Source organism: Erpetoichthys calabaricus, chromosome 16, assembly GCF_900747795.2.
Source record: "Erpetoichthys calabaricus chromosome 16, fErpCal1.3, whole genome shotgun sequence".
NCBI lineage: Eukaryota > Metazoa > Chordata > Cladistia > Polypteriformes > Polypteridae > Erpetoichthys > Erpetoichthys calabaricus.
In genome coordinates this window covers 67,073,341-67,089,581 of record NC_041409.2, presented here as the reverse complement: position 1 = coordinate 67,089,581, position 16,241 = coordinate 67,073,341, and the positions used below count along the sequence as shown (strand labels likewise).

Below are 16,241 nucleotides of genomic sequence, written 5' to 3'. Positions count from 1 at the left end.
TACCAATATGGTTCATCTGACACTACAGCTGCTCCAGAATCAGGAATTTGAACCACTGATCTGCATGTATGGCTCACCTCATCTCACATTATTTTATGTTCTAGTTGACCTTGACTGACTATGCCAAGCTGAACAAGCTATACAAAAGTTGAACCACTGGTTTACGTCCTATAATGCCCATCCTAGCTGGCATTCACTTTCTAGAAGTGGCTGTCCCAATACCAAAGATGGGCTTCAATGATTTACATTTGTAGGTCGCCTCATCTTTTATTCTTTCAAGGCTCACCAACTGAACAGACTAGGTTGCCAAAGAGAGAGATACTATAGCAGTTTTCTGCATATTCAAGTCACCACATCTCAAAATGCCCTCACAGATGATGATCCATACTGATACTCACATGCAGGTCACCTGATGTCTCATACCTAGAATAGCCATTGTGGTCCAGTCTAGGCTTCCCCATGTCCAGAGTTAGACAGCAATAGTTAACTTGCACAATTCACCACATGTCAAGCAACTTGAAAACTGTTCTGACCCTCACCATTCAAGAAAGGCTGCCACAGAACCAAGAATGTGGGGCACTTATCTGCACCACATCTCAAGCTTTCATGGCTTACCTGGCCTCCATTAACATCAACTCAAAAAATGGAGGAAAACAGGCTGCTTTTATCTGCATGAATCACCTCATCACCCACTTGTTCATGGCCCAGATGACCATCACCATCCATAGCAAGCTCTCCCAAGACCCGATATTACAATACGCATACTGTATACTGATTATTCAGAATCTATCAATCTTTTATATGCAGTTTTTATATTTATTGTTATTTGGACATGACTAAGAATTTCAATGTACTTTGTACAAGTAACAATACTACTACTGCTCTTTTATAGATCAGTTACTGTAGGTCAGCTGTCCCTTGAGGCTTCTCACAAATGTGGTCCTGGGATGATATGCTTGTCTTAGAAGGAATTTCTGCTCACTACTGTTGTGGCAGAGTAACCTGCAATACATCTGCATGCACAGGGTCCTTTATTGTTGTGCTAAAGTCAAAGATTGTGTTCTGAAAATGCAGAAGTTATGTAGAAAATGCCAAATGCATTATGTGGCCTGAAGGCTGACGCTCCTTGACAGCAGAGAGGTGAATTCTTCAAGTATTCAGGGTTTCACCTGAACTGGCCATGGTCTTTCATGCCCCCCTTCCCCTTTCTGGAGTACATTTCCCACACCTCTGCAGTAGAAATGGTGGTCATAACTCCTTAAAACAGCATCTTAGTGTTCAAGGTGTTGCTTGGTTTTTAATTCCTATAGTGGCTGCTTTTGATTAATGCCTGTGAAGTGAAACAGAGGCTTTTCTGCTTGGTTACTCATGATTTCGAGCAATCCTGACCGACATCATTCACGATGGGGGGGCAAAAAGAGTTTATTGGCTACTGAGTCTTGAGAGAAAGGCCTCCTTTTGGACACAAAGGCTTCATTAAGAGCTCTTCACCAAGAAACATTAATGAAAGTCTCCACATGTTAAGAGCTACAGCACCGGACAGACACTCGAAACGGAAGCTTCAGTGGAAAGTTAAGTGACCCGCACTTTCTTTCATGAATAAAGCAGACTCCGTTTCTCGAGTGCCTGTTGCCCTCCTCTAAGATTAGCACAATTTTTTCCTTCATGAACCTCACTCTGCCATGTGCTTTATCTAAAATGCATGAGCTAATTTAATGGACTTATCTGTGGAGGTGGGACTCCATCTGTCCAGTTTATCAGAGAAGAAACAAAAACATCATTTGGTGTCAGCCAAAGAATGTCTGTCTCTGTTTGGCTTGGGGTGACATCATCTTTGCACTATTTCATAAACCTCAGTGGCTGCCATCCTCTGATGTAATCGGGTACGCGACACGAAAAAAAAAAATCCAAGGATTGCCGAGTGCCATTTATATCAAATGACTCATTAGTTGACAGCGTAATGCATAATGGCCCTGTGCCCTGACTCTAAGCTGAACAGCATATGGACTGAACCCCAGAGCAGGCGGGACTGTCAACGCTCTCTTTCCCATAATCAGCAGCGGAACCTCTGCATGGATATGTCTGTGTCACTACCTCCAGTCCAAACCACAAACCAATCTGGTCACCCTGGCCGCCTCCACGTGGAGTGTGGCCTGCCACTAAACTGCAAGCCTTTCATAGCCTCCATGTGGCGTAAACCCTTCCCAGACTGGGATCCTGTATGAACACACACTATGGTTTGGAGAAGTGCAGGAGCCATGTTTTTCAGTCTCACGCTTGTGCCCAGATTAAACAGCTGCTCTACCAATCAAGGTCTCCCCCATGAAATGGTAGCAGGATAATCTAGGAGAGACTGGAGAAAATTTTGTATGTCCTTCTGGTAGAAGCACTCGTTCTTTCCTTTTCACTTTTTATTGCCCCACTTCTTTTACTTACAGTTGAAGAAAAGCTGTTAAGCAATAAAACAAACAGCTCTTTATTGGACCTGTAAGTTGTTCCATTCATCCATATTGTGTACCGACTTAATATATTTCTAGGGTAAAAGGAAGCCAGAGTCTATCCCAGCAGCGTTTGTAAGGGAAGAGCTAAACCTAGATATGGTGCACTTCAACACAGGGCATACTCACCAGTATATCTTTGCAATGTGAAACAGGAGAAAAACATGAAAACTCCATAAGGACAATGTCTGGGCAAGGGTGTTCAAAGTCAGTGCTCAATTAAGACAGTTAGGCCTGAATGAGGGATCTATAAGTTAAGGTTATCTGACTGTATAATGTAGAGAGCAGACACCTAAGAAAATATCTAAAGGGGTGATAGAAACAGAGTGTAGAAACCTGAAAGAACATCAAAGTACCACTGGGAGGTATCAGAGGTGATGCAAAGTGGTGTTATGTTTGGTCCTAGAGGAGGTGAGCAGGAGTTTGGTGATGGGTATAGCTTCATTCCAAGTCTGACTGGCAGCAAAAACGGCTATTGGGGTTTTCTAATGGTATAACTAATGTATGCTGGGGCACCAAAACCATGAAAGGCTAAATGTTTTCTGCTTTTCCTCAAATGGACACCTCATAACCTAAGGCAATAGAGGTGAGAGGGGATCTTCCATGACACTGTATCAGAGGGCAGGAATGAAAATTAATGTTTTGTCACCAGCTCCCACTTGATAGAGAGGAGAAACATTAACTTTGCCCTGTAATATATACTGTACTATGGCTGGTGATATGCTTTTGCTGCTGCATAAATCAATTATAGGGGGGTCCCCAGAAACACACCTGTGCTCATATTAACATTTTCTGACCCATTTATTCCATTCCAAGGTCACAGGTAAACAGATTCTCTCTCACACATCACTTTGAACAAGCCGGGAGTTAACCCTGGACAGAAAAGCAGGCCTATCAGGGAACTTTCATTCAGGCAGTTGAAAACTGATCAAACCCGCACATTATTGGGAAACCTGACTGAGGGAACAACTCTGCACATGTAGTTAATAAGAACTGAACAATTCTAACAACTGTGTCAGCCACCTGTAGTCTACTGCAACATTATATTTACAATAGTAATCACTCTGAAAGATACTTTATAAACCGAGGTTGCATTTTCACTTGGAGCGTCTTCAGCCCAATTCTGTTTTTTCACATATGATTATGTGGCATGGCACATGCAGCAAAAATGGAATTTAACAATATATTATACCAATATTCTTCAGCTTGTTTAGTCCAATTCAGAGTTATGGTGGCAGTGTTGGGCACAATGTAGGCACCAAACCTACACACCCACCAACACTTACTTACCTTAGCAATGGCAGCTAACTGAACACACAAACTGTGGAATGTGGGGGGCAAACCGGAATACCAAAAAGAAATTCAATATGCATCTCTATATGGGCAACAACCAAGTGCAGGATTCAACCACAGGAGGCAGGATCTTTGAAGTCAGCAGCACTATATACTGCACCACCACACTATTCATCAATAGAGCATGACACAATTATTTCAAATGAAGAAAATCAAAAATAAACAGAAATAGTTGATTTCAGCTTTAAGACTTTAAAATCATTGGAAGAAACGACAGAAGAAAAAAAAAATGGCCCCGCTTATAATATGCCTAATGTTGTGTTCTTACTACCGTTTATTTTGCTTAACAGAATTTATCAGCCAGAATGCTTCTCAGTGAGTGTATAGTAAACTCTAACAAACCAACCATCAGTCTCCTACTTCTGGCATGTGAGGTCCCAGAGCCTATGCGAGGCAGAAGGCTACTCCAGTCTACTTTAGGACACACTCACTCTCACCCCGTGTCAGTTTAAATTCACATTTCAACCTAACCTACATGTCTCTGGGATGTGGCAGGCGAACTATGCAGACAGTGGCAGGGCATGGAGTTATTGGGGATCAGTCATAATTACCATGCCATTGTTACACCCTTCTGAACTAAATGCTTCCATTTTGAGAGTTTTAAGACTAGACAAGTTGCACTTAGGGTGTGAATGAACAACAATTAGTACAAATGGCAACACTCAGGAAGGCACTCTATGAAGACTAATTGTAATGCAGTGTACTGTTGTCACATCAGCTTTTCTATGACTCTAGAACTGGACAAAGCGGGATTTCTAACTGGGTGAATGTCTGCCCAAGAAGTGCGTTTCTAGCTTTATTTAAGGGGTTTGTTTCTGTGCTTTGGAACAGTGCTCACCTTCCATACTGTCCAACGCTTAAAAGCCAAGCTGGGCACATAGCCTGTGTCTGAACACTGGACAGTTCCTCTAAAGAAGGATTAGAGAAGAGTTAAGCCAAGAGCCAAAGTCTGTTTTGTTATGTGTGCAAACTGTTAAACTGCACCAGAGTCTGCAAAAAAGCTGCTTGTTTAGAATCGTCAGTGGAAGAGGGTGAGGTGTGAAGCGCTTTGGCTCAGGCCCATATTGCCACCGGACAGGAGATACTGTTTGTAGTTAGTAAGCACCAGGAAAATGAAGGACCTTCACGGAAACAACTGCTCACTTCAACTGTTCCAGGAAGGGAATCACGCTTGATGTGCAACACAGATTGCTGCATTCAGGTCACAGCATTCAAGCAGCGGCAGTGCCAGCTCTGCTGATCTGTTTAGCACTTTTCCAAAATACTTCTCGACTTTAGCTCTTGTGCTGTGTGTGATCTTTGTCGGCAAAACACATTAGCTCGGGTCCCTGGAATGTGAGCTCAGTTGGAGTAGCAGTTAAATACACCACACCCGGGAAGCGACTCACGGCGCGTGTGAAATGTGCTTCCAATCAGGCAGGTTGGAGTTGCACGTGGGCAGTCAGCTGTCCTCAGTCAAGGACAAGGCAGGCGGCAAGGGACGGAAGCCCCCACGATCAAATTTCCAGCCCACACTAAGACGTTCATAGTTTCCATAGCTCTGCCATTCTCACCGATATGTTGAGCCTGTCACGGAAGAGGCCCCAGGGTTTCACTTAGACAGTCATTCTTCATGTCAGTCTCCTTTCCCTCACTTTAGTGTCCTCACAAGTTTTTGTTCTTCAGCCCTTTCTCCATTTCTCATAAACTTCAGCCACTGAGCAAAGTGATGCTTGATATCTGCATGTTTAATACAATATAACACACAATCAAAAGCTTTAAACTCCGTACTTATGGGAATTAATGGAAACATGTCAATTTGTCCTTTTTTCTGAACTCCCTTATTCCAGCTCAAAATGGTGGGGTGAGTTAGCACATATCAACAGAACTGAGTGCATAACAAGAACAACAACTTCAGACAGGACAACAGTTCTTAACAGGTATATTTAAAGACATCAATCACTTTGACATGCATGTCTTGGTATGTGGCACACAACTCCACCTGGAGAACATGCAGGACTGGCAAAGACTGATAGAGGGGAAGGAGTCTAACACAGGTCACAGAGCTGGGATACCACACTGCTAAGCACTGTGCCAGATATATCCAAAAAGTTATTCATCTTCAAATTTACAGATTTCCCTTCATCCACAGCTTAGGGAAACTGCAGCTATAAGACAGCAACTCCCCAATCCATCACAGGGTACATGCACAGGGATAATTTACATATGCCAATCAACTTAACATATACATCTTTGGGTTGTGGAACTATACCTCACAAGGAGCAACCTGGCAGGAAATCAAACCCAGGTCCCCAGGAGCTGCCAGGCCCTAGTGCTAAAATCCTGGCCAGCAACTCATTTACTGAACCTGCAGATTTAAAATTGTGGTTTACATGCAGGAAAATCTATAACTGCAGTACTGACAGCCAGGCAAGTAAAAGGTAGGGCTTTTACTCTCACACCAGGCTAACTGAGAGTCAGAAATTCTTAAAAGCAGCAGGATAATGACAGTCTTGAGTTTCTGGAACAAGAGTACTAACTGCGGTGCCAATTACTTCCAAAAATTGATTTACTGAAGCCGGTCTTAATATGTGGTACTCCGCACTGGCACACTCATCCACAAGATTAACTAGTCACCTAATCTGCAAATCTTTGGCATGGAGAGCAGTGGGCACCAAGAAGACCCTTCAGACACTGTAACCAGGCTGGGACTTAAACCCAGTACTCTGGATTTGTGAGCCAACTTTGCTAAACACTGTGCCACTATACTATTCATAAGAGTAACTACAAATAAAAAACTGAGCTTGGTGGACTGAAACAGATTGGGACTGACACCCTTCGATTTAAGGCTCATCCAAAGTTGCCTCCCTGCACATTTTCATTCCCATCCACTACATTTACATGATGAAGTCAGCAACATTTTTTTGCTCACTTCAATTTAATTCACCAAGTTTTGGGGTTTCCCCTTTTAGAACCTGCAAGGGGTGCAAGGATGAGCCCTTCAAGATGGTGTTTATGATAGCTTTGGCCCCTGCAGTATTTTTGATCTTCTGGAGGCCCATATTACTTTATTTTCTCAATTAACACTGTAATCCTTTGTATAGTTTGCATTCACCCACCACTTAATTTCTATGGTCAAGGCCCTATCACTAAGTAGTTGTCTATGATGTTCATTTTATAAGTTCTACACAACGTCAAAACATCTGAAAATATAGCCCAAATCCAGCCATCTGTGTCAATTACACACTGGCAAGAATGCTGCAGTACCTTTTCAGCTTCACATCTGCTTAAGGGATTGTAGTGGCTGCCTCTAGGATTTGTACAAAAAAAAAAAAAAAAAAGAAAAAGAAAAAGAAAAAAAGGCTTCTATGCTCACCAGCAATAGAAAAAGCTGAATTTGCACAACATGGGTGGCCCCCTGATGCCCTGCCCATTAGTCTCTCAAATCATCCATTTGTCCTGCTGGTTTCACAAAGCCTGGCGTCTTACAGTACAAATGGGCAACTTGACAAATGATCTGAAATGAAACATTCTGGCTTCCCGCCAGCACCCTATGCCAAAGTTGTACTGAAAAGTCGCTTTTTCTACTATATACTTGGCCACCTTTGCTCTTCTGTGCCATAAATATTCAGCCGATTCTTGCTTCCAAAAGCCTTTTAAAACATAGAAGGTTTCTACTCGACACTTGAGCTCACTCGAGCCTTGAAAATGAATCAGGCAATTCAGAACTGAATGGGAACAAGTTCTAAAAAAAGAAAGAAATAGCAGCTACTGCCGGCACTGGCTTTTCTGGTGCTCTTCCCAGCTAGGGGACTGTGTGAAAGATCATAAACCACTTCTTTAGGTAGGGAAAAATACGGTTTTTCAATTGAGGCCCATTGGATACATTTATGTAGCAAGCAAATAATCAGACTGCAGTTCAAAAGTCAACTGCCCTTTATGTGTTGTTCAGGCTTAAGTGGATTGCTCTACTTGATTTGTTTCAAGAGGATAAATGTGGTGCCAATTTATTTCACCTAGGCAATACCTCAGACACAAAAACAGATCCTAGTTTTTACTTTTATTTCTATCCTCAATAAAAGAAACAAAAATACTGAAACCACCAAATCCAATTTTACAGTCACGCTATCCAGCAGCATTTGCTGAAATAGTCCTGGACTCAGCAACTTACCTAACATGCATGTCTCTGGAATGTGGAAAGACAAAACCCCACATGGATATTAGAAGAACATTCAAACAATCAGTAACCAGGTAGGAACTCAAACCTACTCCCCTGGTGTTTTGAGGCTACAGAACTACCTGCAGTTCCACTGGGATTTCCTTATTGAAAAGAAACAAATACTTACAGTTTGACCATAATTTTATTGCCTCATTGGAAATGTCTTGCACTGATGCATTACATGATAGTATGGCAACAGGTAAAGCATTTGTACATTCATCTGATGTTCTCGAGTTCCTCCAAGTGTTCTACTTTCCTCTTAAAGTCCTATGTGTTGGATGAGCAGGTGGCTGTAGAGTTATCTAAGCTGTTGACTCTAGACTGGTGAATGCATATGCACAATTGTAACTTATGAAGGATTAGCATATCACTGTGGGTCCGATAGTACTGGCATAGTCTTGTACTTCCTGCTCTTTGTTGAGTTTATGTTCCCCTCATGCCCATATGGATTCTTCCTTCATCTACTCCAACTTGTGTATTAGATGGAATAGCAACTCTAGGAGTTATATATGTGGATGTGTGATCTGTAATGGACTGATCTCACACCCTAAGTTAGAGCCTTGGATGCAAAGATATCTGGATTAGTTCCTCCTCCTCCTCCTCTTCACCTGCACATGGACTGAAAAGAAAATGGATGATAAAATTGAAAGGAGGTTGAGAAAACAGAATTATTGCCAATTGAATGATCATCCTTTAGAGACAGAAAATACAGTGACCCTTTGACAAAGTTCATAAAATCAATACTTTTGTACATCTGAAGGCTGTCTCCTTTTTTTCTAAATTTGCCAAAGTTGGGCGGCCAAGACCGCCATACAAGAACAAAGTGGTAAACACCTCAGAATGTCTCCCCAAACCTAAGACATGCTTCTACTTCAAGAAGGCAGTAAATGGGACATACCTTATTTTACTCCTCACCGTTAGAAATGGGTTGCTGTCCCAAGGATTTTTAAAGTTTGTTTGTTTTTTTTTTTTTTTTTTAAATTCAACTCTCAATGTGCATCTGGTTCCTGTTTATATACAGGGCAAATCTTTGCTAAATGCCTAATTAGAGAAAAGCACCTCGGTTTCTGGACACTAAGATGCCACATGCAGCTAAAACTAAAAACTGGGGGAGAGACGTGTAGCATACAGACACACACACATGCAGCTTCCGTGTACACCCCTTTACTGGCACTTGACTTTATCTAAACATCCTGGTATAAAACCTCTAGCCCTTGAGGGTCTTGCTTCAGTATTCCCAAAGCTAAAACCCCACATCCTGCGACACCTCCAACTTTTAACTTGACCCTTAATACACTGAAACCCCTGAAATATTATAACACACACATGGCTTTTTGTCTTCTAATACTCGGCAGTTAAAAGCCAGAGCCTGATGCATTTATAATAAATTACCTTTTTTTCCTCCTTTTCTTTCTGGTCAGAAATCATGCCACATGTAATAGTGTCCTGCCAGGAAAAACAGAGATCTGCACATCAGGAATTTTCCCACAAGCAGTTTAGCAGACTGCTCCTACCTTTCAAACTCTCTGTTCCTCCAATATATTTTAATGATAAATTTAGTGTTTGCAGGTGGCGAAAAAGCTAACTGCATCAGTTTGTGAAATTGTTTGTTGTACTGCCAGATCATCAAAAGAAATAATAACCCCCCGAACACACCCCACCCTCCTTTCACTTTCAGGGTGCCGCCACTAACAGCACGGACCAAATGGCAGACCTGTGCAAGAAGGAATGAGGCCTGGCTCATCACCCTGCTTTAGTAATACAGAATTACGCCACCCTGCTATAATTGAGACAATCTGCACCATTAGTACTTGTGATGCTTTGCAGTACACAAGCAGCTGGCATGTGCCCACCTCTAAATCCACCTCTGATGTTTTAAAAAACTCAGACCTGCCAGCCTGCCTGTCAGAGTTAGAGGATATAATGCTCTGTCCACCACCTCAACACTCAGTTGTACGGGTTCCTGGAGTGTATTGCCAAACTTACCTCATTAGACCTATGAGCTGTCATTTACATCACCACTCATCTGCTTTAAAAGAGAAGTCATGCTCTTCAATTTAGTTCTACATCTGCACATAAACAGAACACAAGTCCCACTGGGGAGCTGTGATTGCGGCTTATTTTATAAACACACTGTATATTACTTAAGAATGATGTCATCGTACTCTGCTGTAGCTTAAATGGAGAAGAGACTAAGCACTGGAAAAGCATATCGGACAAGCAAGGGGGCCTGGGTGAAAGCTCCAGAAAACAAGCAGGAGACCAATAAATCACACAGTATAGAGAAGTAAAGAATGGAGGTCATTACATAGCACTGATGAAGTTGATTGGCACAGGGATTAGCAGGCCATCAACCAGTGGGTGGGTTATACAGGACTGGGAAGGATAATGTCTTTATCCAGCCACAAAGAGAAATATAAGGTGGCCTCCATTCACTTGGTTTCTCAGAAAGGCATTAATTAATTTTGTAACAAAAGAACATAATATCCAAGATGATGAACTACAGAACTAATGCTGCATTAATTAGAGCTGGTGGCTAATAAAAAAATTTTTTAAAAAAAATGGGGAAATTCGAAACCATCATAATTAATACTGCAGACCTCATCCAGAAGCACCTTAAGTCAATGGTTGGTGTGCTAATAGGCAATCAGACTGTATAATGACTCGTCCTACCACTCTTCACTCTAGCCAGTTATAACACGTCTTACACTTCTATAATAGTTTGCACTTTGTGTTTACCTTTCAATCCTATTTTCGTATTTACTCTGTTGCTACTGGAACAAGTGAATCTTCCCTTGGAGATCAACATAGTACTCTCTACCTATGTAACATACAAGGTGAATAATTTGTATGCCTGAATGAGAGAGCTCACCAGTTCATTTATGAATTCTCTTTAATCCTGTTTTATGGTCACTTTAAAACAGTGGCCATCCTGGCATAACTCAGTTTGTACCGTCTTGGATTACTGTCATGTCCTCGGAGTCTTATCAGCTCTATCCATGGTTTCACCACAATTCCGTACAAGATCAGTTTCTCTTTATTATAGAAGCTTAGAATAGGTTTGGTTTGATCCATTAAGTTAATGTTTTGCCTAGTCTCAATCAAAGCTGATAAGAAACCAACTTGTTGTTGAGGGGAGAGTAAAATGCCACAAAGTACCACCAGGGGTTTCTGAGCTGAAATGTGTTTGATATATTAGACAAACAACTTCTAAATATCAGCCACACCTGCCTTGTGCTACTACATACACATAACATGGGTTATAAGATGGAGAAAAATGGTTAACAATTTCTAAATTCACAGTCTAAAAGAACTTCACAGGGGCCATTCTGGAGCACTGTGTTAGGACTGTCTAAAGTAAAGAGTACAGCCCACTAATAAATATCTCCCAAAAGCATTTCTAAGACTACTTTCAGTGCTTTTTGGCTATTGATCCTCTGAGCCTGCTTATGCTAGTCCAAGTTAATTGGAGGAGCAAGGTCAGTCCAAACTGTATCTGGTGCAAAGTGGGAGATAACCAAATACAATCACATTACACACATGCATTCTCTCTTCTGCCAGTGTCATTACAGGCTCTGAGGAATTAAAACAAATGGTCTGAATGGAATTGGGGAGGGAGGGGTATGGGGTTCAGCATGTGCATTTAACTTCTATACTTGCCACTTGTCTCAAAGACTGAAAAGCAAAGAAAGAATAAAAGGAACCAGCAAAGAGTACTGGCAAGTGAAAACAGAGAAAAAAAAAAATCAAACATCTGGGCAGTTCAACATTCCTCTTGTGTTATATTTCCCCAACTTTGCACATTCACATTTTTCCTCCTTAAAACAGAGTCCCTGGTTTATTCTTTAGTTCACACACAAAAAGGCATTACATAATGCAAAGTATCTTTTGAACCAGTATGAGCTGCACACCTGGGAACAAGACAGCAGTCAGGATATGGCTCAGCTGCGTCTGCCAGCACCCCACTTCAGGGAAAAAGAAGTCTAAATAGCCAAATATAAAAAGACAAAGAAACAAGATCCATGTCTTTTGTGTGTGTGGATTAGTAGTAAAAACACAAGGTTCCTTTTCTATCCACACCACTACCTTGCTGTAATAACATTTAATAAGTCACATAACCTGTCTGTGCTCAAATCATACAACAGTTCTACACCTATAAAGTACCTCTGTACTAAATAAAAGAAAGCTTATTTGTTTATAACAAACATATATAATACATAGAAATCTCAAAATCAGTCATCTTTAACTACAGTAGCTTAGAACTGGACCTTAAAAAAAAAAAGACAATCCTGCTGTTAAAGGTGAAACGCAACAATAAAATTGGCTCTGGAAGCACAGTGTGTTAAACAAAACATTACATCTCTTATAATTCCACTTTATAATACTTTAAAAAAAGAATGGGTATATTTCTGGGTAACTGATATATCATCAATTAAAAGTAAAAAATAAAAAAAAATAAACATTACTCATCACAGTCAAACTTCTAAGTAATGGAAATGTCCATAAACATTTACACCCAGCATCCAATGCAAATCCAGACCTCCATCTGTTTAACCCAAAGCAAGGTCACAGGAAGTTGAATTCCTTCTCAACAACACTGAGGGCATGGCAAGTTCCAACTGTGAACAGGGTTCCAGTACATACAGAGCACACACTCACACTAGGCCAGTTTAGAGTCATCAAACAAACATAACACAGAGATCTCTGGGATGTGGGAGGGGGAAAAAAAACCCACACAGACACAAGGAGACCCAGATGGTGTTCTGCCTTGTATCTGAACCCAGTTGTCCTCAATCTGAATACAGTAGCACCAAACCCTGTATCCCACAGTATGGGTCCTCCTCTAAAAATAAAAATATTATATATATATATATTTTAACAGTCATCCCCCTCCCCTTTCCCCTTTCATTAAAGGTATGGTATGTGTCCTGGTCACCTTCAAACATATATTGTATGTTAGAAATAAGTTCAACAACAATAGTAAGTAAACCTATCTTCAGCAGGGTTATGAACATTTTTTGAAACTTGTGTCATATATTTTTTACTAAAAGTCAACTGAAGAACCAGCCAGATTTCAGCACAAAAAAAAAAAAAAAACACTCATTCAGCATTTCACTCCATATGATATTGGTGAAATCTTAACTTTTATTGATCCAATTGTCTTGGAGTGTGTTTGTTACCTGTCATTTATACCAGACATAATGTAGCGTGCAAAAATCATTGTGGCACACTTGAAATGACATTCATGATATATAAATGAGCACTCTGATCATTGGGCACTTCAACCGCACGGTTGTTAATAAAAACCCACCAAAGCATAAACCCACAGTTGCACGTCTTTGAGTAGAATTGCTCCCACTTTCTACTGTAATAAAGATTAATAACTGTTGACCCTGAACTACCCAATCAGGTCAGAATCCAGACTGCAGTTCCTACATCTAAACTTTACATAACCACGAGGCTTCTGTAAGGTTTCCAGAGATGCCACAGACTTGCTAAAAGTGACTTTGTAGTGCCACCTTGAATTACACAGAACTGCCACTGGCCAAATGCTCCTTGCCATATCAGCATCCCTTTATGAAGATGCAGACATTCTTCCAACATTTACAATCACTTGAAATGAGAAAAGCGCGGTGTTATCACCAGTGCCAACTCCCACAAAGAACCGCAACACATTACATGTTGGTTTATACGAGATGGACTACCTTCACCTAATATATGCATCTTTGCGGCATGCCTTCAAGTATGCAAAACTTTTTTATGCTTCTTACCACCATCACCACCTCAGCTATGCTGACTTTGCTATATACTGTGGGCCATCTCATTTTATCGTGTAAAAGGAAATCTGGTCGCTGTCGGCGGTGTACTGTGTTGTGGTGGACGCTCTCACCCCAGCCAACCCCAGTCACCCTTCACAAGTGCACGAGAACTGTCACAATCACTCTCGTTTTGGACAGAGCCGCCCGGTCACTCGGACTTCCACAAGTCGAGGTGTAAATGGCCCTCCCGACCCCGACGCCCCCTACTTGCGGCTGGCTTACTGTTCTCCGGCACCATTGGGGCCATGTTGAACTTGTAGATCTCCTTGGCGTAGTACTCGCTCTCCGTGTTGTCCTGGGTGCAGCTCTGTTGCCGCTCTCTGCCCAGCTCCTCCAGAAGCTCCTTCGTGCTGTTGTAGAGGGCCAGGACCTGGTAGGTGACCAGTGAGGGATCTCCGGCATCCGGAGGGCTGGTCAGGCGCAGCTTGCTGAGAATTTGGCCCCGGATGGCTTCGACCCTCTTCTTCTTGATGTGGTCGATGTCCACCGCGGTGCAGGTGGAGAGGGACAGGCTGAGGGTGATGAAATCCAGGAGGAGGAAGAACAGAAGCGCCTTTCCCACAAGCATGTTGGGGTGTCAGTGCGCTGGGGGAAGAAGGGGACTTTTCGTGGGATTGTGTCGCTATGTAGCGCGTCAGCTCGCTCTCAGGTGCTCGTCGTGGCAGCAGACATGTCCCGCTCGGGATGGCAGCTACAGCGCGCGGAGCCCCGCGAGTCCATTACCTCCGCTGTGCTCCGACTTCCTTCGGCAACCGCCGCTCGCATAAAAGCATCCCTCGCTGGCGTGGCGTGGCGTGGCTCTCGCTCCTAGCTCATCGCCCGCCTGAATTACACGAGCCTATCACGTTCGGCTCACTTTGACTCCCGGCTCTGCTCGACGCGCTTTTCAGCGCTCCTCGTCTTTTATACTCACTTGTTCGTGACGTTTATATGGAGGAGGGACTGCTCCCCCCAAGCCTTTCTTAAACATCGTAAGAGACTTTAAAAAACTTTTTTTGGGGGGGTTAAAAAACTTTAAATTCCACATGCATTAGCATTTCAGGAGTTTTTTTTGTAACATAGCACTTTATTGCCTATTTCTGCGCTATACAATGAGAGTGGCTAAGCTTGACGTTTTAAATCAGACGTTATTTTACACTGCAGCTTCATTCAGTTTGTTCGCTGTCACTCCGATGGTCTCGTACAGGTGTGACGTGGCCGTTTGGCTTGCAGCGTGATATAAGTGGTCTGGAGTTAATAGTGGGCCGGCGTCCCGTCCCAGTTCGTTGCGTTAATGCTGGGTTACAATCTGACTCTACCTGCCGCTGTACTGGAGAGAAGAGAGCAGGTGGTGAGGGTGGGGATGGTCATTGATCCTTCTACTTTGAGATGAATGCCTTGGAAGTTCATCTCTGCAGGTGCGTCCTTGGATTTGAAATCTTTAATTTACTTAGTACACCATCAGATCCACTTTCTTTGGACCTCATCATCATCATCATCACTCTGTCCAATGAATTCTCTATGTGGATAACTCAAGCTGTGGTGGCACAATGGTTAGTGCTTCTGCCACATAATTACAAGGTCCTATGATAACATTCAGCGTCTGTAGGGTGTCTGTATGTTCTTCCTGTGTCTGTGTGGATTTTTCTATGAACACTCGTTTTTTTCCTCACACATGCCAAAGATGGCCTTGTTTGGTTAAATTATGAATCAAATATGACTGATTGTGGAGGTCTGTGTGTTTACTCTGCCTCTGCAATGTACCAGTTTCCTGCCCAGTGTTGGATCCCACTTTGTACCAAATGCTGTAAAGATAGTTACAATGTGGCTAAATGGATATCACAGCCATTCTTTTTATCCTCTTTTTAACCTACAGTAATATGTCTTTATAATGCCTCACTGTGACTGCTCTTTGTGTTTTTTGCCTAGTTTGAAGTTTGTTTTTTTTAGTTTTTCTTTCTTTTTAGTCACTCTGGTGTGTATTTGAGAGGGGTTTGTTTTTTGTCATAATATAATAACATTTGATGATTGAATTCCTTAAAGAGTAAAGTGCTATCTATCTATCTATCTATCTATCTATCTATCTATCTATCTATCTATCTATCTATCTATCTATCTATCTATCTATCTATCTATCTAATGTTACGGATGATGCTCTGTCATTAATAACTGATAGTACCTGTACTATAATTGTGCTAATACACTAATAAGGTGCAAATTGTCTTGGAGCAGATTTCTGCTAAACAACAGAGGTAGTGTGAATTGGTTACCTGTAACTCAGCATGAAGGTTTAGATAGTACCTCAAGGGGAAACATCATTTGAGTGAAATGATGTCCCCCACAACCCAAAGACAGATTTTAGACTGGGTATGTTCAAAGTAAGGTGGCACAGTC

The 16,241-nt window shown here is 42.0% G+C and overlaps 1 protein-coding gene across 1 annotated transcript in view; it reads right to left on the bottom strand.

Annotated features, from left to right (window-relative positions):
• tgfb3 (transforming growth factor, beta 3) overlaps positions 1–14,741 on the bottom strand; it is a 51,075-nt gene extending 36,334 nt beyond the window's left edge. Inside the window, exon 1 of the mRNA XM_028822332.2 lies at positions 14,091–14,741. Coding sequence (XP_028678165.1) covers positions 14,091–14,436 — 346 coding nt within the window. The 5' untranslated portion in view covers positions 14,437–14,741. The remainder of the gene's footprint in view (positions 1–14,090) is intronic.
• Between the last annotated feature and the right edge of the window lie 1,500 nt (positions 14,742–16,241).